This window comes from Vipera ursinii (assembly GCF_947247035.1).
Source record: "Vipera ursinii genome assembly, chromosome: 1".
NCBI lineage: Eukaryota > Metazoa > Chordata > Lepidosauria > Squamata > Viperidae > Vipera > Vipera ursinii.
The window spans coordinates 337712626-337737638 of NC_139512.1; the positions used below are offsets into that span (position 1 = coordinate 337712626).

General features: G+C 39.1%; 2 protein-coding genes across 5 annotated transcripts in view; both read left to right on the plus strand.

Annotated features, from left to right (window-relative positions):
- MTMR4 (myotubularin related protein 4) overlaps window positions 1–2492 on the plus strand; it is a 58622-nt gene extending 56130 nt beyond the window's left edge. For all 4 annotated transcript variants that reach the window (XM_083348211.1, XM_083348210.1, XM_083348212.1 and 1 more), the window contains one exon: window positions 1229–2492. In XM_083348211.1, coding sequence (XP_083204337.1) covers window positions 1229–1406 — 178 coding nt within the window. In that variant the 3' untranslated portion in view covers window positions 1407–2492. The remainder of the gene's footprint in view (window positions 1–1228) is intronic.
- Window positions 2493–8910: 6418 nt separating this feature from the next.
- HSF5 (heat shock transcription factor 5) lies at window positions 8911–24661 on the plus strand (the record flags this gene model as incomplete). Its single annotated transcript, XM_083353778.1, has 6 exons — window positions 8911–9595; window positions 15552–15923; window positions 20386–20483; window positions 21046–21573; window positions 22783–22960; window positions 24591–24661. 6 exons carry the CDS (start codon window positions 8911–8913, stop codon window positions 24659–24661), a joined length of 1932 nt encoding a protein of 643 aa, XP_083209904.1.
- Window positions 24662–25013: the final 352 nt, after the last annotated feature.

Sequence of the window (25013 nt, forward strand, 5' to 3'; positions counted from 1 at the left end):
CACAACAGCTTTCCCAAAGAGCGGCGCCGCTGCCCGTTCACGCGGAGGTGCGCACGCACCTCTCCAAACGTTTGGGGAGGTGCGTGCGCACCTACGCTCGTTCGGAGAGGTGCGTGCGCACCTACACTCGTTCGGAGAGGTGCGCGCGCACCTCTCGGAATGGGCAGCGGCGCCGCTTGTTGGAAAAGCTGCCGCGGCCCGTTTGCACAGCTGCCGCTTTCGGCAGCCTGCAAACGTGCCGTGGCAGCTTTCTCAAAGAGCGGCGCCGCTGCCCGTTCGTGCGGAGGTACGCGTGCACCTCTCCAAAGGTTTGGGGAGGTGTGCGCGCACCTCCGCCCATTCGGAGAGGTGCGCGCACACCTCTCCAAACGGGCGGTGCCACTCTCCATTTGGAGAGGTGTACGCGCACCACTGCCCGTTTGAAGAGGTACGCGCGCACCGGGCGGCTGGGAGCCGCAGGAGACGGCTCCGGAGCCGCGGGTTGCCGACCCGTGCCCTAGTAGGAGCCATAGCATTTTCCTATGCTGTTGCTCCTGACACAGCTATAAGCTCAATCTGCTGCCACTGCCCACTTTCTCTAATAGACTGGATTATCGGGAAGCAGGGCAAGGAAGAACTAGGTCTCACAGTGAAAGCGCAGCCACTGTCTTTCTTCTGAGCCTGAAAAGCTCAGCGCCTGAGTTCTTTTGAGGACCCCATCTATGAGGTTTGCCTGGGACCTTGGAAGTTCTGCATATGTCCCTTCATACATTAGACAAAATTGTAGCTGAAAGTTCCTACCACTGCCTATAACAATTCTTCTTAATCTGTGCTGTACTATTTTGTGTGCCTCAGAATTCAGTTGTTCTGAATTAAGACTAATTGGCACTAAACTATGGGCCCTGCCCAGGCTGTCTCTAAATTACTATCATTTTATTCCTATCTATAAGACACGGGGAGGGGGAGAGGGAAGAGATTGAGAGAGAGAGAGAGAAAGAGAGAGAGTGTTCTCGTACATGTAAAGAGCTGGGTTAATATGCACTAAACTCTCAGTGTTTACCTCTTTATGTAGTATTTTTCTTTAGGCTTCAGGAAAATTTTGCAAAAACATACAGCACAGCAGGATATCTAAGATCCGAGACTGCACTGTCAGCTCTATTCCTCAGTTAAGTGAAAACAAGATGCTCCATATATCACCCTACTCTGGCTCCAGTATCATAGTTGCTTTTATGTGTTATTTCTTACCCAGGAATTGTGGGAATGTGTTTTGTGCCAGCTGCTGCCATCTAAAGCTGCCCATTCCTGATCAGCAGCTTTATGATCCAGTCCTTGTCTGCAATTCCTGTTACGATCACATCCAGGTATCCCGCGCCAGGGAACTTATGAGCCAGCATCTGAAGAAGCCTATTGCCACAGCTTCTAGCTGAATACCAGCAGAGGAAATCTGTGGAAGCCTGGCCTTTTCCCTTGCAGACTGGAAGGAGAAGGCTGCCTCTGCTGCAGCTGAAGAGCTCGGTAGCGCAGCACTTGATCACCAAGCCTTGTATGCACTGTTGGCAATTTTCCCCACTTGGTGCCCCATGTATTGGAGATGAGGAATTTGGATTAAAGAATGTGACACGGCCTACATTATGGTACTGTTCGTGGTTTCAAGACATAAGGCCAAGTTAGGGACAGAGGGATGGCAAATGATATCGTACAAATAATTGCCTTCCAAAAGCAATAGAAAGGCATGAACCTAATCAGAACCTCCTTCTTCCCATGTCAGAAAGCAGCCAGGTTAAATTGAGTAAGAAAGAAGAATGCAGCCCCACAGTGTGATAGCTCTGGGAGCTCTCTTTGGCTGTGTTAGTCATGTTTCAGTCATATTCAGCTTGCCAACCTTCTTGGATATCCAGCTCAAGGCCAGCACTAGTACTGTACTAGGAAGGGATCCCTTATAAGGCAGAGTGTATCTCTGCACTTTCCTTGTGTTCCTTGAGGGAATAGACTTTATCCCAGCAGCTGGGCTGTTGTGTATGGAAAGCAGAATTAATTTTGGCTTTGTGCACTTCTTGCCCACTGTGGGTATTGAACAGCTGGTTCTTAACCAGTGTCTATACAGGAGCAACAGCTTAAATCTCCTCTTGAGTCACATCAGTGTGTATTCCCTCTCCCTTATGCTGCATTTGTATCTCCATATTTCTGGTTGCTCTTTATTCTGAAAGCCTGATGCTTCAAGGCAGACTATTATGTGGGTTTTCTTTACCTCCTGGAATGTGCTGTTTTGTGTGCTTGAGGGTTTCAGTCCAAAATGCTGCTAAATGTTCCTTCTCTGCACTTAAAATTTATCTGGAGTATAAACGGCTGGGGGAAGGTGCCAATTTTATAGATGGAAGACAGGGAATATTGACAAACAGGGATTCTCCCTCTTACACTCAAGAAGGTGTGAGGGACACTGTAGAGGTGATCATCATTGCTGCAAGAATGCTTTTCTGTTCATTCTGACATCAATAAATTTCCCTTCAAAGTGACTCTTCTGATTTATGGATACTCACTGTGGCAGCAGTATAGCGGTTATTTTACCCTGCTACTCTCACATAATCTAAACAAGAACTAAAATGTTTTAGAAAGGCAAGTGTAATGTTACCACCATTTCCATAGATCTTTATGAGCAGTGTTCATAATCATTTTATTTTGAAATGTATATCTATGTAGGACTATAGAATGAACAAACAGTCCTTAGGCAGTTACAAAGGATGGGTACATGAATATCTCTTTCCTCAAGAATTGGAAGATACTGACTTCACGCTTGGGTTGAATTCTTACCAGTTACCCATTCTTGATTAGTTTTTAAAGCCTTTTGGAGAATTAATGGTTCAAGCTACCACTTCTTACCTTCCATTTTTCAACCTGCTTTGGGTCAAAAGCCCTAGAGCCAGCATCATCTTCTACACTGGATCTGTTTGAATTGCCCTTTGGCCTCTTCCAGGCAGCATGACCTCATAGGGATAAAAGATGGAATCTGATTTTGCCATACACTGAACATTGTATAGAGTGATGTAATTAGTAGGAAAGTTCAGGTTTGGTTCCTTTTTCAGCTCATTTGCACAGATGTGAAACAAAAATTTGAAAACAAAGAGAGAAAAAGACCCTTCAAGTTAGCCATGATTAATCAATCCTGCTTTCAGCTCTCATGAATTTTGTGTCACTGTCTTCAGGCAAAAGAACTTCAAAATCGGATCAATAGCTTTGTGACAAACAATGTGCTGTAAGAATTCAATACAGTTGAATAAAATCTCTATATTAGTGCTGCTTTGTTGGACCATATTATTCAATTTTCACTCAATGTTTTTCTTCTCCATTGGGTACTGGCTTCCACCAGTATATATTATGCAGAATTACTCTGCTTCTTCTAAACACCCAAAAATGATATTTTAAGATAATCAGAGGTCTGTTTCTAGGTTTTTCATTTCATAACATATCACCTCTGAGACTTTACAAATAACAATGAAAACAGTTCCCTTGTTAAAAAAAGTTTACTCCAATATTTAATAACTGAGGAGTATTTTAAAAAACGTTTAGTAACACTTTTCAGTGAAGCTCACAGTTTACATAGAATCACTAAACGTTCACAATGAAACTCACGATTGAATCATTTTGTAATTCCAGATAGTTTTATTTTATCTACAGTGGCTTTTAAGCAACAAAACAAATTAACTTGTCAGGCAAGGTGGTGAAGGTATACCTCAATGTTCTTGATAAAAAAAAGGAGGAAGATGCGTGTATGGATTTGAGAGCAGAACACAGAACATGCTTTTAGTTCTGTTATATATTGCACAACAATCCACCCCTCCTCAATCTTTCTAAATATGTGGCAATCAGTTTTTCTACCATTGGACCTAATTTAATTTTGGCATCCAAATTTCCAAATTCATGTCTGTTATCAGTTTCAAGAACACAGGTTTTTCCTTTCCTCCAGTTTTGAAGTAGAGGCTAATCCTGATAAGGGTAGATACAGAGGCTTATTACTATTTTTTATTTATTTAAATTTGTGTGCTGCCTGACTCCCAACGTCTCTTGGTGATTCACAGACAAAAACATTAAAAATGGGGGGGATGACAAGATGATAGGAACAAGAGAAAAACACTACCATTCAGTCCAGGAGGCTTCACTCACCCTTGCCAAAGGTCTGGGCAAAGAGCCTTATCTTCAGAGCTCTTTGAAATCCCAGCAGGGTGGTGGCTATCCAGATCTTTTAGGGGAAACCCATTCCAAAGTATGGGCTGCTACAGAAAAGATAGCCCTCTGAAGTTCCGTAGATGTGTAATCAAAGGAACCCTGACAAATCACGAGGACAGACAGGTTGTGCCTCAGTAACTAGAAGATCTTATGTCATGAACGGCTTTATAGATAATAGCAACACCTTGACTTGTATCAGAAGCAAATTGGCAACCAGTGCCAATCATGAGGAAAAGTGCTACATGAACATATCAAGGCATGCCCATCACTGTCCATACTACAGCATCCTGGATCAGGTGAAGCTTCAAGGGCAGCCTCATACATAGTGTCTTGAGAATTTTTTATTACAAGAAAGTGAATATATATTGGGATGTGTACATATGTTTATTTTAAGAATTAGGTCAAGCAAAAAAAAAGCAAATTACAACCCAGAACAGAGATGAGAAGATGACTAAGAATAATGGGAGAATCCATCTAAGAAAGCATGAGGTATGTGTTAGCATCACATAGGTATTTTCTACCTTTATGTGAAGTGACCATCATTCTTATTTACATAAAACACCTACACTACAGTATTACAAACATCATTCCTAATTTTAATATCTTCCTGCTTGCTCTGGTAGGGAGACTTCAAAAATCCATTGTAACGATTTGCAGAGTTTGGGAGTAGATCTCTCCTTAAAATTACAGGGTGTTGTTATCAGGATTTTGCTAAAAGTGCCACTAGTGCGAGTGCCACACTTAGACTCTTCAGGCAATCTCTGATAAGGGGGAAACATTACTGGAAATCCACTTCTGGCTACTTCACTTACAGTCTTCCTTCTATCATTCATTGCACATTATAAGATCTCACTAGTAATTTTCCATGACTAAGAAATGATTGGACATGGACATCTGCTGGACACAGTCTTCGTGAATGAAGGCAAAAAATATACATGTCCCTAGATAATGTTGCTGGGTCCAATCTGGGTCGGTCACCAGGACCAGAGGACCAATCCAGATTGGGGCCCTGCAGCATAGCCTTGGTCAATGATCAGGAGTTTATACTAGAAACACACATACCTATCAGTGAAATACCAGCCTTCCCCACAAGATTGTAATTAGGCATTGATGAGACTGCACATAATCCTTTGTTAATCCCTAGCTTTATTAATTACAATATAGAAAGATTTTGCCTCAGCACACACCCATAAAACTTTACAGATTCACAAAACACCACCAAGTAACAGATCAAGAATCTGGAGGAAAGTGGGTAAAATGAATCACAATCTAGATGTTATATGTACACGGGATACCCTTCATCCAGATCCCTATCTCTAGCCACTTGTAATATGCTAATAATACTTTTCACCTCAGCTATGCCACTGTTAGCTGTTGTCATTTTGGGTCTATTACTTGATGTGCATTTTTCACCTAGTAGTTGTCTCCATTCTGGTTTGATTTCAAACTGGATTAATTGGTCTTTGCAGTGGTTTAAGTCTCCATTCCTTAGGCTTTGTTTTTCTCAGCCCACTGCCTACATTCCATGCTATTAAACTCAGGTCAAGTCTATAAATTTTACAACACAAATCATTGCACAGGAAGATCTTTTTCTTTCCAAAAGCTATCAGCTCCAGCCATCATAACAGTACAAGCATCAGCTGTGAACTGCATTCGTCCTGGGGATTGTTTCAGTATCTCCCAATTCTCAGATTACTCTTTTCCACAGTAAGAAAACAGGAACTTGGATTTAATGTGATAGGCCCTTTTCTACGATGGATAGAGGGTATCAGTAGCATGCCCACCCAGAGAAAACATAATCTATTGATTTTTTAAATGTTATTTTGAATTGACTTTGAAGCTACTATTGCTTTTCAGTGCTATAATTGAGTGTTCTATCTGCTGCTCCCAAAAAGAATTACTGCAACTTTTTAAAATTCTGTCTAATAATGCAAATGAGTAGAACCACTTCTTATCCATTTAGAGCAGTCTTCACGAGAATGTTCTCTTATCAGTTTTTAGCCCAAAGATTTAAAATGATGGCCTCCAATACATTGAGAAGCAGCTAGTTCATGTTTTTCAGCAAATACTATGATTTTAAGAAGCAGTGACAAAAATTGTATTTTTAAGTTCTGAGATTATAGGGCAGGCTTCTTTTTTCTATTTGTTAAAATATATGTGCAACCTTTTAGTATAAAACCTTTCCTTTCCTTTAGCATAACACTTCTATATTTAAGCTTTGCTGGTGGTCATTCAATTCCTTTTCATGTCACAACTAGACTACTGTATATTTTTTTACATGGGGCTGTCCCTGGTGACCATTTTAGCTAGCTTAAATGAGGCTGCCTTGCAGTAATGGTCAAGCTTGGATTAATAATGTAGCATTATTATTATAGGAATTCCACTGATGACAATTAGCTTCTAGGAGCAATTTAAGGTGGCTATCATCCATAAAATCCTATATGGCTTCAGACTTTGTTAGCAGGACTTGCTCCAAATACAATCTGCCACTTTGGTAAGAATCAATAGGGCAGTCATAGGGTGATAGAAAGCCTGGAGAGATTTTTCTGTGATGGTCTCCCTTCTCTGTAACAGATTGTCCCTAGAAACAAGGAGGACTTCATCTCTGTTAATATTTTGGAAGATGGTTAAGACCTGGCATTTCCAGAGGGCCTTTGGAAATTTAAAGTGAGAAAAGAATTGATACTGATCTTGGGTATGGTTCAGGAGTAGCAGCTAGAATATTTATATAGCTTAATATTTATTTTAAACTTAGCAATAGTGATAGCACTTAGACTTACCACTTCATAATGCTTTACAGCACTTCCTAAGTGTCAGCATATTGCTCCCAACAATCTGGTTCCTCGTTTAACCAACCTCAGAAGGATGGAAGGTTGAGTCAACCTTGAGCCGGTCAGGATTGAACTCCTGACAGTGGGCAGTTAGCCTGCAATACTGCATTCTAACCACTGTGCAACTATGACTCTTAAACCAGGGATCCCCAACCCCCAGTCCTTGGATCAGTACTGGGCTGTGGCCCCATCCATGAGATGGAGGCAGCAAACAAAGCCATGCACCCTCTGGTCTGTGGAAAAACATTTCTCCAGATTATGAATTTAATATATTTAATACTTGGGTTTACAGTTCATGGCAAATACTTTAAACAATTAACACTATTCCAATATATTGGTAGTAGTTCAGTTTAAGACAGAGGTTCCCAACCTTTTGGGCACCAGAGACTGGTTCCGTGGAGAAATGTTTTTCGACAGACCAGAGGTGTTTTGGTTTTTTTGCTGCCTGCATCTCACGGATGGGGCTTTGCTTGTTTGTGCGGTCCGGTTGCTGGTGCCCAAAAGGTTGGGAACCTCTGTCTTAAACTGAACTACTACCGGTATATTGGAATAGTGTTAATTGTTTAATTTGCCATGAACTGTAAACCCAGGTATTAAATATATTAAATTCATAATCTGGAAGTGAATTCCTTATTAGATTTGCAGATAATACAAAACTGGGTTGAACGGTTAAAACTATTTAAAAAAGGAAAATTAAAAAGTGTATTGAAAGGTGAGAGATGTGGATTGTAAATAACAGAATTAAATTTAATCCAGAAAAACATAAAATTCTTCACTGAGGAAAAATATAGATGCATCAATGTACCGTGGGGAATTGTAACTATTGCTTATACACAGGCATGTGTGGAAAGGGTCTGTTGCTAAGCGGTTGTTAAGTTGAACCTGATTTTATGATCTTTTTGCCACAGTTGTTAAGCGAATCACTTAAGGGAATCATGCAGTCATTGAACAAATCCAGTTTCCCCCACTGATGCTTTTTGGAAGCTGGCTGGGAAGGTCACAAATGGTGATCACATGACCCAGAATGCTGCAACCATTGTAAATACAAGCCAGTTGTCAAGTGCCCAAATTTTGATCACATGACTGCAGAGATACTGCAGAAGTTGTAAGTGCAAGAACTAGTTGCCACTTTTTTCACTTCCACCGTAACTTCAAATGCTCACTAAAATGAATGGTTGTAAGTTGATGACCACTTAAACCGAGAATTATGAACTCCTCTGCTCTGGATGTCTATTGGGATGCTTTAATGTGGATTCCGGCAGGGAACTTCAATGGCCCTTTCTCTATCATTCTAAGAATACTGAATGAGAATCAGCCTGATGATGATAGCAAAGTTTCTGTCCTCTGCAAAAGCATTATATATAATTATATATTATTATTTATATTTTTCTTAAAGTTACGTATTCTTATCAAGGACAAAATGGATGGATATCAAAGCCAAGTGTGGCACTTGGCAACAGAATCTTCTGCTCTCCACCAAGACCACTAGCCAGAGACCAGGTTAAGCGCGTTGTGTGGACGTTTTGTTGTGCTGTTGTGAAGGGTTTGGTTTCAGCAAGAGGGGCGTGTGATTTTAACTGTTTCCTCGCCAAGGTAAACGCTGAAAGGCAGAAACTGGGCAGCCGCCAGCATAGCACCTTCGGCCAAGACTTTTGGCGGGAGTGGGTAGCCAGAGCGCGCGCCGCCAAGCAGCCCGGTCAGCCCGCTCTGCCTCGACGGCGGCGATGATTGACGGCGGCGTCCGTTGGAAAAAAGCCGGTCGGCCTCACGCGGGCCTTCCACCGTCCGTTGGACTGAGGTGGGGAGGCTGGAAGAGAAGGCGAACGGGCGCGAGGCGGCCTAGAAGGTCTGGCGGCTCCCCGCAGACCGAACCACCTCGATGGAGGACCCGCTGCTCTCGGCCGCGCCCATTAACCCTAACAACTTCCCCGCCAAGCTGTGGCGCCTCGTCAACAGCCCGCGCTTCCGCTCCATCCGCTGGGACGCCCGGGGCGAGGGACTCCTCATCGACCAGCCCTTGTTCGAAGCCGAGCTTCTGGGCGCCGGCGGCAGCGGCATGGCCGTCGCGGTGGGAGGCGCCCCGGGGGGCGATGGCGTCGGCGCTGCCGGCGGCTCTTCAGTGTCTCCGTCTTCGTCGTCCACCTCCTCGCCGGAGTTGTTCAAGACAACCAATTTCACTAGTTTCATCCGGCAGCTCAATTTGTACGGCTTCCGCAAAGTGGTGCTAGGTCCGCCGGGAGGCAGCGGAGGATCTTCGTCCGGCGGCGGATCCACCGCAGGCGCCTCGGCCCCCGGCGGCCCCTTGCACCATTTTCACAGCCCGCATTTTCGCCGCGACCGGCCCGATTTGTTGGTGCACCTCAAACGCCTGACTAGCGCGAATAAGGCCAAGCTCGCCGCAGGCCTGGAAGTCACCAGCCGGCCGCCCAACCGCTTCCAGCGCCTTCTCAGCACCTCCCTTCACGGTGGCGAGGCCCTCCTCAGCCAGCAACATCAGCACCATCACAATCCCCCGCCGGCACATGCAGGGGCCGTAGCCGCCAAGAACAACGACAACAAGCCTGGTGAGAGAGGAGGGCGTGATTGTCGTCAACAGAACTGCACCTTCTTCCTTGTGCAATGAGAATCATACTAACAATAGCAACAATATTGTAATAGCAATAAAAGTTCAGTATTGGGGACATGATACTGAACGCTTGCAGAGTGCACCTTGAGGAACACGTCTGCCAGAGTTCAGCCCCAGTTCAGTGAGAAAGCATGTTCAGAAGCTCTCCCATTTCATCCTGAGCATCTAAATGTTTATAAGAAAAAACAATGAAGAGTTACCGCCTTTAGTTTTAGTAGTGAGCTTTCTCTGTGGCCTTATGGCTGATACGGGTAGTCCTTGACTTACAACAGTTCTTTAGTGACCTAGGTTACAACGACACTGGGAAAAATGACTTATGATCATTTTCACACTTATGACCGTTGCAGCATCCCCATGATCACGTGATTTACAGATGGTTGACAACTGGTTCATATTTATGAAGGTTGCAGTGTCCTGGGATCATGTGATCGTTTGCAATCTTCTGACAAGCAAAGTCAATGGGAAATCCAGATTCACTTAACCAAGTTACTAATTTAACAACAGCAGTGATTCACTTAACAAATGTAGCAAGAAAAGTTGTGAAACGGATCAAAACTCACAACAAATTTCTCAGCAACATAAATTCTGGGCTCAGTTGTGGTCATAAGTCGAGGATTACCTGTATTTATATATCATTTTTACCCTAACTGGACTACTATTTGCTCAACTTAGCATTCTGGGTTTGTATATTAAAGTATGAAACACATAGCCAAGATTCATCCAGTCAAATATGATTGGCTCTTTAGTATCTTATAGGAATAAACTTATAACTCACTGGCTTTGTTCACAAAACACACTTAACCAGATCAATTAAAGTTCTATTGGTTGTGTTTGCACAATATATTAAGCTTGATTACTACTAGTTTCCATTAGGTTTTATGTGGCCTAGTGTGTTTTCAAAGCTACACTGATTAAGTCAATTGTTCAATGTATTATATGAATCAGAAAATGATTTTTCTGTAACCAAGTTAAGTATTGTGCGAATAAAGCCATGTTGTCACTAACAAGCAGCATGAATCACCCAAGGGCCCTGGTTCAAATCTTTGGTTATCCAATGTCAATTCAAAATCCATACGCTTCTATGTTGAAGTCTGGTGCTTAGATAGTCCTTTAGTCTGCCATGCATATTCTACACAGGTAGTCCTCAAATTAGCAGTTTGTTTAGTGACCGTTTGAAGTTACAACTGCACTGAAAATAGTGACTTATGACCAATTTTAATACGACTAGTGGTGGGATTCAGATATGTGAACAACCGGTTCTCTGTGTGGATGCTGCTTCCAGATGTCCATTCTGGGCCTGGGCAACAAAAAATTAGCTACCGGTTCTGCTGAAGTGGTGCGAGCTGGCTGAATCCCACCACTGCTTATGACCATTGCAGCATTGCCCTGGTCACATGACTTCCATTCAGATGCTTGACAACTGACTCCGATTTATGACTGTTGCAGTGTCCCGGAATCATGTAATCCCCTTTTGTGACCTTCTGACAAGCAAAGTCAATGAGGAAATCAGATTCACTTAACATCCATGTTACTAATTTAACAACTGCAGTGATTCACTTAACAAATGTGGCAAGAAAAGTCATAAAATGGAGAAAAACTCACTTTAAAAATTTCTCACTTAGCAACATAAATTTTGGGCTCAATTGTTGTCATAAGTTGAGGACTACCTGTATTCTTTAAGTAGTTAGAAACCTGTGGATATAAGATTTTTAGCAACATAATTTCCACTTCAATTTACTAGGTAAGGTTTTAAAGTAGATCTCATTGAAGTCAACAAAATTCTTTTGGAAATAAATGTTTGCAGAACAGGAACATTTCTTTAAAGATATCCCCAGATAAATCCTTGTAATATGAAACAACACTCAAAATCACATGTTTCAATAACTACCTATTTCATCCTATTGAAAGAAAGAAAATCCATTCTGAATCCACTCTGCTTCAAAAAAAGGTTAAAGCTAAATGTTAAGCCTAAAATATTGTTTTTAACAATTATCTCTTGTTCTGCAGATTTGAGTTGTGCAGTGCCTTTCAAGGCCGATAGAATCAATGAGGAACAGGATTCACCTATTCATTTAGATATTGCACCTGCTCTATGACAAATTATTCAGAATAATCATCCCCACTTGGAATTACTCTGCCAAATCTTTATATAAACTGACCAATTGTTGAATTTACATCATGAAAAATCACAAAATAGGTTTGAGTTTACCATGTTTGTGAATCCAGCCAATTCTTTTTATAAATTTATAATTTGGAACAAGAGATATGCTTTATGCATGTTCTATCTGCTCCATCTTTTGTTGTAGTGATTCCTTTTTTGCAATTTTTCAATATATATTTTAAATAATTGCTGTTGTGTATATTTCATACTACCACCATTTTGTTAATTAATGCAGCTCTTTTTTCAAGTCTCCAGTAATATAATCAGTAACATATGAAGAAACAGGAGCATATCTGTGATAAATGAGCACCAAATTTACTAGTTGCTATGGCTATAAAGATAAAAGTAAAGATTTTCCCATTCAGTCATGTCCAACTCTAACTGGTGGTGTTCATCTGTTTCTTAGCTGAGGGAGCCAGCATTAAATCAGAAAACATACTCAATGTCCTATGACCAGCATGCCAAGGCACATGGAATGCTGTTACCTTCCCACTGCCTATTTATCTACTTGAATTTGCAAACTTTCAAATTGCTAGATGGGCAAGAGCTGAAGCAAGTAAAGAGAGCTCACCCCCACCATGTGGCACTTGGGTCTCAAACCTGGGCTGACAAGCTCAGTATCTTTAACCGCTGAGCCAATGTGCCCCCTTTTGTTATGGCTATAGAAACATTAAATAATACTTGTCAGTCATAGGACCAGGATGAAAATAGATTAAATTATTCATCAAGATCAATCGGAGATTACTAGCAGGTGAATAAAATTGAAACAAAAAGAACAAGAGGGAGAGCACTGGAGCAGGCATTCCACAGGTTTATCCCCATTTTAATAGGGTATATTATTTTTCATTTAGAGCCATTATCACAGAGAAGAAAAGGAAGAAATTCACAAACTGCTGAAAGAAGTACATAGGTGGTCATTATAAGGAGCTTAGAACTATAAATTCTCATTTTTCACTGCATCCATTATTAGAATCATTTCATGTAAAACAATATTGCTACACAAATATCATACCCATGTATTTCAAGGAGCCTTGGTGGTGCAGTGGGCTAATGCCTCCTTAAGTAACACCAGCTGCCTGCAATTAGTGCAGGTTCGCATCCCACCAGGCTCAAGGTTGACTCAGCCTTCCATCCTTCCGAGGTAGGTAAAATGAGGACCCAGATTGTTGGGGGCAATTAAGCTGACTTGGTAATAATGCCGCTTGGGGTGTGTATGAAAGCAGGCATATACATAGAATGAAGGCTACTGCTAAGCTTGTAAGCCGCCCTGAGTCTTCGGAGAAGGGCGGGATATAAATGGGATTAAAATAAAAAAATAAAAATAAATGTAAGAAAAGCCGATATATATCACAAGAAGTAACAAATACATATGTACCAGTTTTATTGTGTGAAATCAGTACAACAAACATACATATGAAAATTATTTACACATTTTTCTTTCCTACTTCAGTGCAGGTTACCAGTGCATGCCTGGAAAGAAAAGACCAATATGATGCCACTTTCCTACTTTATTTGTAGTTCTACTTGTCTTTTTGTTTTGTAGAAATTTTGACATTTTTTCCCTCCTGTTATTTATACCTTTTTACATTTCCTCAATCAAACTCAAGAATGCTCACAATATTTTAAAAAGCGTTCGTGGTGCAATGCTTAGAATGCAGTATTGCACACTGCCCTCAGCCTGGAGTTTGATCAGGATGAACTCAAGGTTGAGTCAGACTTCCAGCCTTCTGGGGTCAGTGAAATGAAGACCCAGATTGTTGGGGACAATATACTGACACTGTAAACAGCTCAGAGTGCTGTAAAGTATTATGGAGTGGTATATAAGTCTGAGTGTTACTGGTATTACCATTGACAAAATACTTACAGCAATATCACTTATATACCGCTTCACAGTGCTTTACAGCCCTGTCTAAACAATTTACAGAGTCAGTATATTACTCCCAACAATCTGAGTCCTCATTTGACCGACCTTGGAAGGATGGAAGGCTGAGTCAACCTTGAACAACTCAGAATCAAACTCCTGGAATGAATAGTGAGTTAGTCTGTAGTACTGCATTCTAACCCCTGCACCACCAATTGTAAAATAATAAAATGAGGATTTGATAAAACAGCAAAAAACCAGGCTATATTTATAGGTAATCATTTAAATAATTTAACTGAACAGCACCTAGCAAGTTAAAGCAATAAGAGAATAGTAACTCTTAGAATATTTGAACTAAATATTTGAATATTTATACTATTTATACTAATATTCTAAGAGTTACTATTTATAATAGTAACTCTTAGAATATTTGAACTAACTAAGACTAAAACAATGATTATGACAAATCTAATTTGGTGGGAAAAAGATATTGCTACTGAAAAAAGCTTTCTTTCCAGACAAGACTATTATTGAGAGTATATTAACACCAGGATTTCTGTTGAAAATTTCCTCAAGCTGTTGAACAGCAGAAGGTAGTCTTTCAGATATTCTGGTCCAAAATATTTTAAAGGATATTACCAGTTCTCTATACTTGGTCCAGAATAAATGAGAAGCCAGTGTATTTTTTTTAATAAAAGAATCATATATTTTCAATAGGTGACAATTCCTTAACTGCCTATTCTGGGTCAGTTGTAATTTCTCCACACTTTAAAGATAGCTTCATATAGAATGTATTGCAGTAACACACAAGCATAATATTCCTAAGGTATTTGTCGTTTGATAGAGGTGTGATTGTCAACAATAGGTGTAGATGCACCAACCCACAGTAATATGTCTAATTAGACTACTGCATTATTTATTTATAAATATTATATAGTTATCCATGTCACTGAAGGCAACTACAGGTAGGACACAACAGATAGCATCAGATATAAAAAATATGAAACTCATATTTAAAAATAAATATAAAAACCTGATATGAATCTATCCTAAAGGGTACAATAGCTGAGAAATTGTAAAAATATTTTTAAAGCTCTGTTGACCCTGCACTTAAGACATTTTTAAAATAATAGCACAGAAAACTGTAGTGATTTCTACCCCATTTCTAATCTAATTAGGCTGCTAGTTATTATCTCACATTCTTCACAACTTGAAAATGAAGAACACTCATAATTTATGTAGATGGTTATTGAGGCCTTTGTCTAATTGCCATAACTTTCAGAGTTATGGCAAGTAGCAAACAGAGAAAAAGTCTTCATTTTGTGAAATAATCTGATGCTCTACTATTCCCTTGGTCCAGATGAACAGTTTTTAGGTATATTTTTTCCCCAGATTATTTCTTAGAGGTTCAATTAGTAGTTTTTATTTTAATTGTATATTATTATTACTGTTAATAATTATTAAAAAGGGCTCTATCCTAGTTGATTCTGAAATGGATACTCCTAGTATCAAATTAAACATAGCAATCAAGGGGTGGTGACAAATCAGTACTTTGGTCCAGGTTATGTTATCACTCTAGGCTCTTCCTAATCCTATGGTAATGTTCTAGGAATGATTTGATATCCAAAGCAGAGCTAATGCTCACTTAAGAAATCCTATTCAGAATCACATACATATGCCAACTGATACAAATTAAGAGTTTTCTAATTCTGACTAGGAAGTTACTTCTTTGAGTATTGTTTGCTATATTATTTGATTAAAACTATTGTAGAAAAATATGCTTAGCAGTGATTATACAATATTAAAGACTTAGTGGCTTCTGATATATGTTTAATAATGTATCTAATTTCTCATTTTCCTCTCCATCTTCAGCACCATTGACTTTAGAGCAGGTTCATCGATCTTTTCGGCGAGACAGTTTATCTCCTTATTCCTATCTGTCACCATCATCTCACAGCCAAAATGCTTTTCCACTGAAAGGTTCCGATCGGACTCCTTTTCCTCCCAGAACATGGCAGAACTCACTTGGATTGCTCCCAGGTCAGGTGGAGACATCAACTTTTTCAGACAAAGGTGTTCCATTTCCTGTGCTACAGAGGTTCCCAACAGAAGTAACTTATACTCTGCAGCCCAGCTCTACATCTGTACACATTCAACAAGGGCCTCAGACAATGGCCACATCTTCCCAGAAATATACCAGTTATGCAGCTTCAGTACCATATTCTCAAGCTTACTATCCAACAGGTAACATATTCCAATATTAGTTTATTTCATTAAAAATTCAAAAGCATGTTTTAAAAAATTTACAAGACTAGTGTTTTAACAGCAGCAACAATCTCTAGCAAGCCTCCCATCCAACCGTAAAACTATTAAAATATCTGATGTATAAAAATACAGATGCAAATTTCTATTAATGTATAGTATGTATTAATGTATAGTATGTAGATTGTCTCAGTGTAGGACTTGTGATATAGTATCCCTGATAATATAGAAATACCATGGCAAATTTGCTTGTTGTTTAGACAAAAAGAGCCCTGGGGCTTCTATGTCCTGCTACATATGGTATTACAGCTAATTTTTGTTACCACCGGCTGTGCCACCTGCAGCTAATGGAAGGAAGTAGTAATAGTCCAACAATATCTGAAATAATGTATAGTATGTATTAATGTACTGTATAGTATGTATACCAGAATGGCAGGGACCTAACAGAGGCAGAAGAGATTAAGAAGAGGTGGCAAAATTACACAGAAGAACTATACAAGAATGAGCTTAACGTCCCTGACAATCACAATGAGGTGGTCACTGACCTCGAGCCAGACATCCTAGAATGTGAAGTGAAGTGGGCCTTAGAAAAGCTGAGCAACAACAAAGCTAGTGGAGGTGACAGTATTCCAGCTGAACTATTCAAAATCTTAAAAGACGATGCAGTAAAAGTGCTACACTCAATTTGCCAGCAAATTTGGGAAACTCAACAATGGCCAGAGGATTGGAAAAGATCAGTTTACATTCCAATTCCAAAGAAAGGCAGTGCCAAAGAATGTTCAAACTATCACACCATTGCACTCATTTCTCATGCTAGTAAAGTTATGCTTAAAATTCTACAAGCTAGACTCCAGCAGTATGTGGATCGAGAACTACCAGAAGTACAGGCAGGATTTCGAAGAGGCAGAGGAACTAGAGATCAAATTGCTAACATACGCTGGATCATGGAGAAAGCTAGAGAGTTCCAGAAAAACATCTGCTTCATTGACTATGCTAAAGCCTTTGATTGTGTGGATCATAACAAACTGTGGCAAGTCCTTAAAGAGATGGGCATACCAGACCATCTTATTTGTCTCTTGAGAAATCTATATGTGGGCCAAGAAGCAACAGTGAGAACTGGACACGGAACCACTGATTGGTTCAAAATTGGGAAAGGAGTCCGGCAAGGCTGTATACTGTCGCCTTGCCTATTTAACTTATATGCAGAGCACATCATGAGAAAGGCAGGGCTAGATGAATCAAAAGTTGGAATTAAGATTGCCGGAAGAAACATCAACAACCTAAGATATGCAGATGATACCACTCTAATGGCAGAAAGTGAAGAGGAACTAAAGAGCCTCTTGTTGCGAGTGAAGAAGGAGAGTGCAAAACTTGGGTTGAAACTAAACATTAAGAAAACCAAGGTCATGGCATCCGGCCCTCTCAATTCCTGGCAAATAGATGGGGAAGAAATGTAGGTAGTGACAGATTTTATTTTCCTGGGCTCCAAGATCACTGCAGATGGGGACTGTAGCCAAGAAATCAAAAGACGCTTGCTCCTTGGGAGGAAAGCCATGGCAAATCTAGACAGCACACTAAAAAGCAGAGACATCACCCTGTCAACAAAAGTGCATATAGTCAAGGCTATGGTCTTCCCAGTTGCAATGTATGGCAGTGAAAGCTGGACCATAAGAAAGGCTGAGCGCCAAAGAATTGAGGCCTTTGAACTCTGGTGCTGGAGAAGACTCCTGTGAGTCCCTTGGACTGCAAGGCGATCAAACCGGTCAGTCCTAGAGGAGATCAACCCTGACTGCTCTTTAGAAGGCCAGATCCTGAAGTTGAAACTCAAATACTTTGGCCACCTGATGAGAAGGAAGGACTCACTGGAGAAGAGCCTAATGCTGGGAAAGATTGAGGGCAAGAGAAGAAGGGGACGACAGAGAATGAGGTGGCTGGATGGAGTCACTGAAGCAGTAGGCGTGAGCTTAAATGGACTCCAAAAGATGGTAGAGGACAGGAAGGCCTGGAGGAACATTGTCCATAGGGTCGCGATGGGTCGGGCACGACTTCACAACTAAGAACAACAACAATAGTATGTAGATTGTTTCAGTGTAGGACTTGTGATATAGTATCCCTGATAAGGTTTTATAATTGCTTCTTTTTTTAAAAAAAATTGTTTTAACTGTTCTAACTTGTAAATATGAAGTGCTTTTAATTCTGTGTGTGACCAGCCGTACGCTAAATAAATAAATCCCTGATAATATACCATGGCAAATCTGCTTGCTGTTTAGATAAAAAGAGCCCTGGGGCTTCTATGTCCTGCTACATATGGTATTACAGCTAACTTTTGTTACCGCCAGCTGTGCCACCTGCAGCTAATGGAAGGAAGTAGTAAAGTCCAAAAATATCTGAATTTACAGTTTTTCTTATCTCTGCATCTGTCTCAAAGCAAGATCTATCATCTAAAATACTGATGGCAGCTACCTACAATTCTTTTAGCTGGAAATGTAAGAAAAATAACCTAGCCTAGAATTTATAATTTAATTCGTACTTAAATTTATAGTTTAGAATTGTATTTAGTATGGAATCACACAGCTACTTCTTAAATACTTGATATTTGATGTGACCTACCCCCAAAATCTATACTCAATTATTTTCAATAATGTCAGAAAATGGTAGTATATTGATTTGTAACTTAAGTCTAAAAGCTACTTCATATGTATTCAGAGTCTACTTCACACTCTTTGATCATGGACTAAAATCCTGGAAACTTGCTGTGCAGATCCATAAACTATGCAGTGTTTCTTGTATATGTCATCATACAAAGGAATACATTTAATTAATGTTTACATTGCACCCACTGAAGTTTTAGCAGGGACTTCATATTAGCTTTTGCTGTTTGTATTATTTAAAACAGCCCTGGGATTTTGCCTTAACACAACAAGCAAACAAAATGTTCAGACAGACTGTTCTATTTTAAACATCAGTGCTGTCAAAGCTGTGCTCTTCTACAGAGGTCATAAACAGATACTTGGTTAAAAATGACTTCTGAGCAGTAGGATTATAAGTCTCTGAGAGGAAAGTGTTTAACGTCAAAGAATAAAGAAGATTCATTCAACACAATTTTTCTGAATGATAATCTGATAATTTACATTTGAAACATAAATTAGTTGTATATAGTATCCAGTGAGTTTGAATATTATCACTAAATGCTAATCCTTTCTTTCCCTTATACAATATAAGTAGTCTTTGACTTATGACCACAATTGAGCTCAAAATTTCCATTGCTAAGCAGAACAGTTAAGTGAGTTTTACCCCATTTTATGACCTTTCTTGCCACAGTTGTTAGGTGAATCACTGCAATTGTTAAGTTAGTAACACGGTTGTTAAATGAATCTGGCTTCCCCATTGACTTTGCTTATCAGAGGGTCATAAAAGGTGATCACATGACCCCAGTACACTGCAACCGTCATAAATATGAACCAGTTGCCAAGCATTTGAAGTTTGATCACATGACCATGGGGATGCTACAATGGTAATAAGTATGAAAAGCACTTATAAATCACTTTTTTCAATGCTGTTGTAAATTCAGATGGTCACTAAATGAATGGTTGTAAGTTGAGGACTACCTGTATTGCCTTCATAAATTCCACAATATCCCTTGGTGATGCTCTGCCTTTAAAAGTTTACAAAAAAATATCATTGAGTGTTAACTAGCTTTCTATATAAACTGGGGTTAGTAATTGTGAAAAAAACCTGCACATATTTGTTTTCATGGACTCAAAAATTGCTTTATATGAGACACATTATCCAATGGTGGACTCTAAGACAAGGTGATCTAGAAGGCACAATTCCTTACAAAACTGTGTTTGGCAATCCAATTCTGAACATAGCTATTCACAAATCTTGGATTAATAAAGAATTTCCCTAGAGCAGGCATGTCAAACTCGCGACGTCACGTGACGTTGCACGACGTATCGTGACGTTGTGCAACGTATTGTGACTTTTTCCCCATTGCCAGCAAGGGGGAGGGCGCAGTTTTGTCGTGATGCATCTGGCCCGTGGGCCGGCAGTTTGACATGCGTGCCCTAGAGTCTTTTTCCACGTTTCTTGTGCTTGGGCTGGTCTACATCAACACACACTATGATTCTCAAGGCATGCTGTTGATTTGGGAGAAGGGATGTATTAGTAGATTTTACCAGTTTTCCTATTATACTTATGGAATCCTTTCAATGTTTTTAATGCATATAAATCATTTACTTAGGGGAAGGGAAGGGATTAATCCTCAGATCTTGTCTGCTTTTTATATAGGTCTGTGGCATATCTCTGCTGATCCTATACCATAATCCACTGCTAGATTACAGTTAGGAGAACTATAATAGTATTTAAATGCAATTAAGAAAATCATTTTAATTAACTGGGAATATCATTTCTGCCTTTTAATTTTTTCTTCTTTTCTTTCTAGCTGTATTACAGTGTTGTTCTCCACCTACCCACATGGATCCCCTAAGTGGTTGTGGTAGTCCTGCAGCCTCAATCTATACACACTGCAGCTATTTTCAGGTGAATTGGCTAGGTTCCAGTGTCTTATTTGAGGCATGTCCAATGCAATATATTGTATGCTTTTCTAAAACCTGATCTTGATGGCATGTCATATAGTGAAGCTTTGAAAATTCACTTTGCTTTTTTAGTAGTTAGTTGTATGGCATTAAGATTAAAAAGTAAATTTAAGAAACATCAGATTTATTCCTCCTTGGTCACAAGTTTATTATATCTGTGGCTGAACACAAGTAAAATTGTTCACACAATACTTTTTTCCAAGATATCTGAAGAATAATGTCAGAAAGCCCAGTTTAAATTCAATCTCTGCTGTAATATTGTTATATTAAATTCAAATAATATTTAGTTAGTTGCTTATTTATTATAGCTTTTTGTTTTAGGGATAAGTCACAAGGAGGACACCAGAATTAAATTTTGTTAATGAAGACTTCAGATTCTTTGTATTTTTTTCAAAAGTAACTGTATTATAGACAGCGTATCCTAAAGATAGATGTATTATGGGTTATATAGTCTTGTTTTACTCAGCAGTGCTAAAATGTACAAATAAATGTCTGTGTTTAACCAGAATCCACCAATGCAATCTTCATATCCAGTTGAATTTTTGCCTTCTAATTGGTCCTGCAACACCTCTGATGAAAACAAGAAGACAGAAGTCAATCTAGAAGCCGTCTTCCAGATTGTTGATGAAATGCATTCATCCCCAAAGCTGGAAATGGTAAAAGTAGAACCAGTGGAGAACCAATGTCCAACTTCACAGTCAAATCGAAACCAGCAATTAATAGTTAATTCAGGGAATAGTGATACAGCTTCTTCAGGTCAGACCAGCCACTTAGAACCTCTAACACCTGTAGGCTCAGATATCACATCCTTTGTTGTAGAGTCTGAACAAGCTATAGCTTGCTCCTTGCCACAGTCTCCAGAGTTTATCTATGCTATTCATACCACAGAACCTGTGGAGAATACCACAACTCAAATAGTGCAGCAGCCTACAGTCACACCACAAACATCAGCAAAGGTCAAAGAACTGAACCAGTCTTCTGCAGTGTCTTCCATGGTATTTGTTCAAGAGGAACTTCCATTCAGTCAGCCACAGGTAAGAGCAATGTAAAAACTATGATATATTCTGGACTGATAATCTCATCTCCATGTTCTTCCATAGTAAGCAAATATTTAAATTAGAATTAAAATAATATATTTCATGGCATCATCAAATAATTGATTTTCAAAATTATAAATAGAAATATTGCTTAATGTGCATAATTAACACAACTGAATAGTATATTCACTATTAAGTTTTATTAAGCAAATTCAGCTGTGTTCATATAACATACTAGACAGGTCAGTTAAAAACTAGCAGCTGTGTTTACACAACTTTCTAAGGTTAATATTTCATTAATATTAACTTTGCTTAGATTTTTTTTCACTCAGCATGTTGTGTGAACCCAGCTAGTTTCATTAGTTATTGTTGACTGAATTGTGTAAACTCAGAAAATGGGCTAATTTAAAAAGCAGCTTAAGTTTACTGCAAGATTGCAGTCATAATATTAAGATTATTGTCATGATCATAGGTCAAATTGTAACTAAGGAAGTCTGAACTCAAATCCTCAACCATGAAAGTTTTACTTGACTGCCTTAGACCAGGCACCCCTCCCTGGGTATAAAGTTGCATTAAACTATGGTTTGTTTACTTTGGTTCATAAAGCATCCTAAACTATATTCAGTAACTCCTTACCAATTGTGAGGGTTCAGTTCTTGGAAAGCCCCTCCAATTAGTTAATTTGAGATGATAAATTTAATATTTTATGGGGCAAGTAGGGTTAGATAAACTTAAGTCATGAACTAGTCATGATTCAAGGCATTAAATAATGATAGAGAATAGTGAAGAATATGTTGTTCTGAAAATAATTGTGTTTCCGAAATATTTTTACCATTATTGCTGTGATGATGTCTGTTTGGATGACACTGATAATTAGGATGATGGGGCTAATTTTAAGGGTAAATTGTTCTTTGAAAGATAACGTTTTCCACAATAGCCCATACATTCTGTTGGTGGTTCTGAATATGCTCTTGCACATGTAGCCTTTTTAAAGAAATCTTGGATAACAGGCTTCCCACTTATCCTTCTTAAGTCTTTGTTATGGCATTATGTGTGGGAAAACAAATAGGCCATCCTGGGACCCTGGAATAGTAATGAAATAAATATTATGTTGTGGAGAAAGGGCTTCAAGGACTTGTGCCGCTGTTATCTAATTTTTTTTAAAATAAATGTATTATTTATTTATGTGTTTTACTTCTTTATAAGGAGGATCCTAATATAAAGTGTGAGACAAATACATCAGAGACTCTTGCATCCTCAGAACAAATTGGTTTCCTCATTTCAGAGGTGGGTCCTCTCAGCAAATGTGCCAAAGATTCAGTTTCATCCGTCCAAACCAAATGCAGAGAAAGAAGGAGCAGTTCACAGAAGGGCAAATCCCCTGGTAAGAATGGTAGGCTTTCGGTGTCTTCTCATATAAATTTATTTACATTAAAATACTTAATGCTTTCCTTTTCCTCAATTTTTAGAGGAATTTTGTTTCTGCTAGTTCCTCAGACACCAGCATTAGGGATAATTAACATGAATTGTACTTATCTTTTGTACAAAGATTGAAATATTAACATGGGACAGGTTAAACCCCCCCCCAATTACTAATGCACTATTGATCATTCCTCATAATAAACACTGAACAGCCTTCATGCGGTTCTGAAGAGATGTGCAGCAAAATTTCATATATATTTTAGTCCCGCCTATGTTTAAAAGACGTGTAGGATTTGAACTGAAGGGGAATTTGAGTATTAGAATGGAGGGATAACAAAATATATAATCTGTTGAACTTTGTCTGATTTCTTAACCTTACAATCCAGATATAGTCAAAGAGCTGAAAATGATTTTGAGTGTCATTTATGCCTGCTCAGTTCAGATTTGCAGGACAGAATGGAACTTTAGAGCCTTACATATGTCTAGCAGAAAGCCCCATCCTTACCTTACATGCCATAGGTTTTATTCTTGCCATTTTCTTTTCTAATCACCATAGTAATTGCATCTCCAAGAGTTTGTTTTGCTGAGGAAATTTTGGTATTTGGACAATAATCATTTGCAAAGTAGGAATACAATTGACAAAATATTGTTGTCACATCACCATTGCAAACTCTGTTCTTATGTACTTGCACACTGTAGTGATATCAGTATGAAAGGATGGAGCTTACATCATGACATCACAATGTATGTTCCATCATTTTGGCATCATGATGGTTGTGACTTTAATAATTTCTTCCCTGATTGCACTTTATTTTGTCCAGGAATTACATTTCTCTTTGGAGACATGAATTCTTTGGCTTTTGAAGTCTTGTTTCAGGAGTGTAAAAATTGTAAGAGCAACCTTCCTTGTTCTGATGAATATTTGGAAATGGGTTGACAACATTATACTGCTTGCTAATCAGTTGTCTCTTCTTGAAATACATAGTATGCTGTGATTTCTTTATTGTCTGCTTGGACTGCACTTACATGCATATTAAATAAAAATAGTAATACTATTCTGCAAGTTCAATCTGTTATGTTTCTGCTTTATCTGCTGCCTTTCTGAGAAGGATGTCTGCTTGATGTAAGCAACAGTCTAATTTCAACTCACTACCTTTATTTGGTGTTACAGATAACATACTAAAGCCAATGAAGATGTGATCTTTAGCAGTGACTGTATTCCCTTGTGTCTTGATGTTATATACCCATCCCATATTCCTTAATTATAATTATTAACTATTTACCTGTATACATAATACAAAGAGACAACACAAATATATATCTGCAGCTATGGATTTGTAAGTGGCCATTGATAGACTTCCCCTATCAATTTGTATCTGTTCAATGTAGCAAAGAAAGAAAATACCTAATTTTTCACTGAAACTCTGTTCTGCCACAGCTGCTGGGGAACTCTAGCTGGCAAATATGGGCCTGGAACCCCATTAGTTAAGGCAGACAGGGGTACGTACATCTTCTATCTCTTAAGATGTACTTTACATCTTAAGAACCAAACTACAGAATAAATATTGGATTGCCATTTGTGTTCTTCCTAGATCTACATTTGCTAGTGGATGTGGCTTGCAAGCAAGAGCATTTTCCAAAGGAAGAAGAATTAAGGGAGTGAGAAGTTGGTGGAAAGTATGTACAAATGCAGAGCAGTAGCCAGCTGGGGAAGAGCAGTGGCTTTCATTCCAGGAGTATTTTGGGGACTGTTATGACAAATAAAACTCTCTTCCATTCCTCATTTTTGTTACACTTGTAAATAATCCCACCACTGTTTTTAATACACCCCTTTAATAGGTTTAAATTATTTTTTAACCTGTTTCATCTAATTAATAATTTTTTTTGTCCAAATCTGTTAAAAGTGGAAAAGCTGTATTTCAAACAGCTGCCGCAAATGTCCCCATAGGATTGTTCAGATTTCATTTCAAGAATGTTTATCTCATTTTCTAGTTAATTACACAACAGGTTTTTTC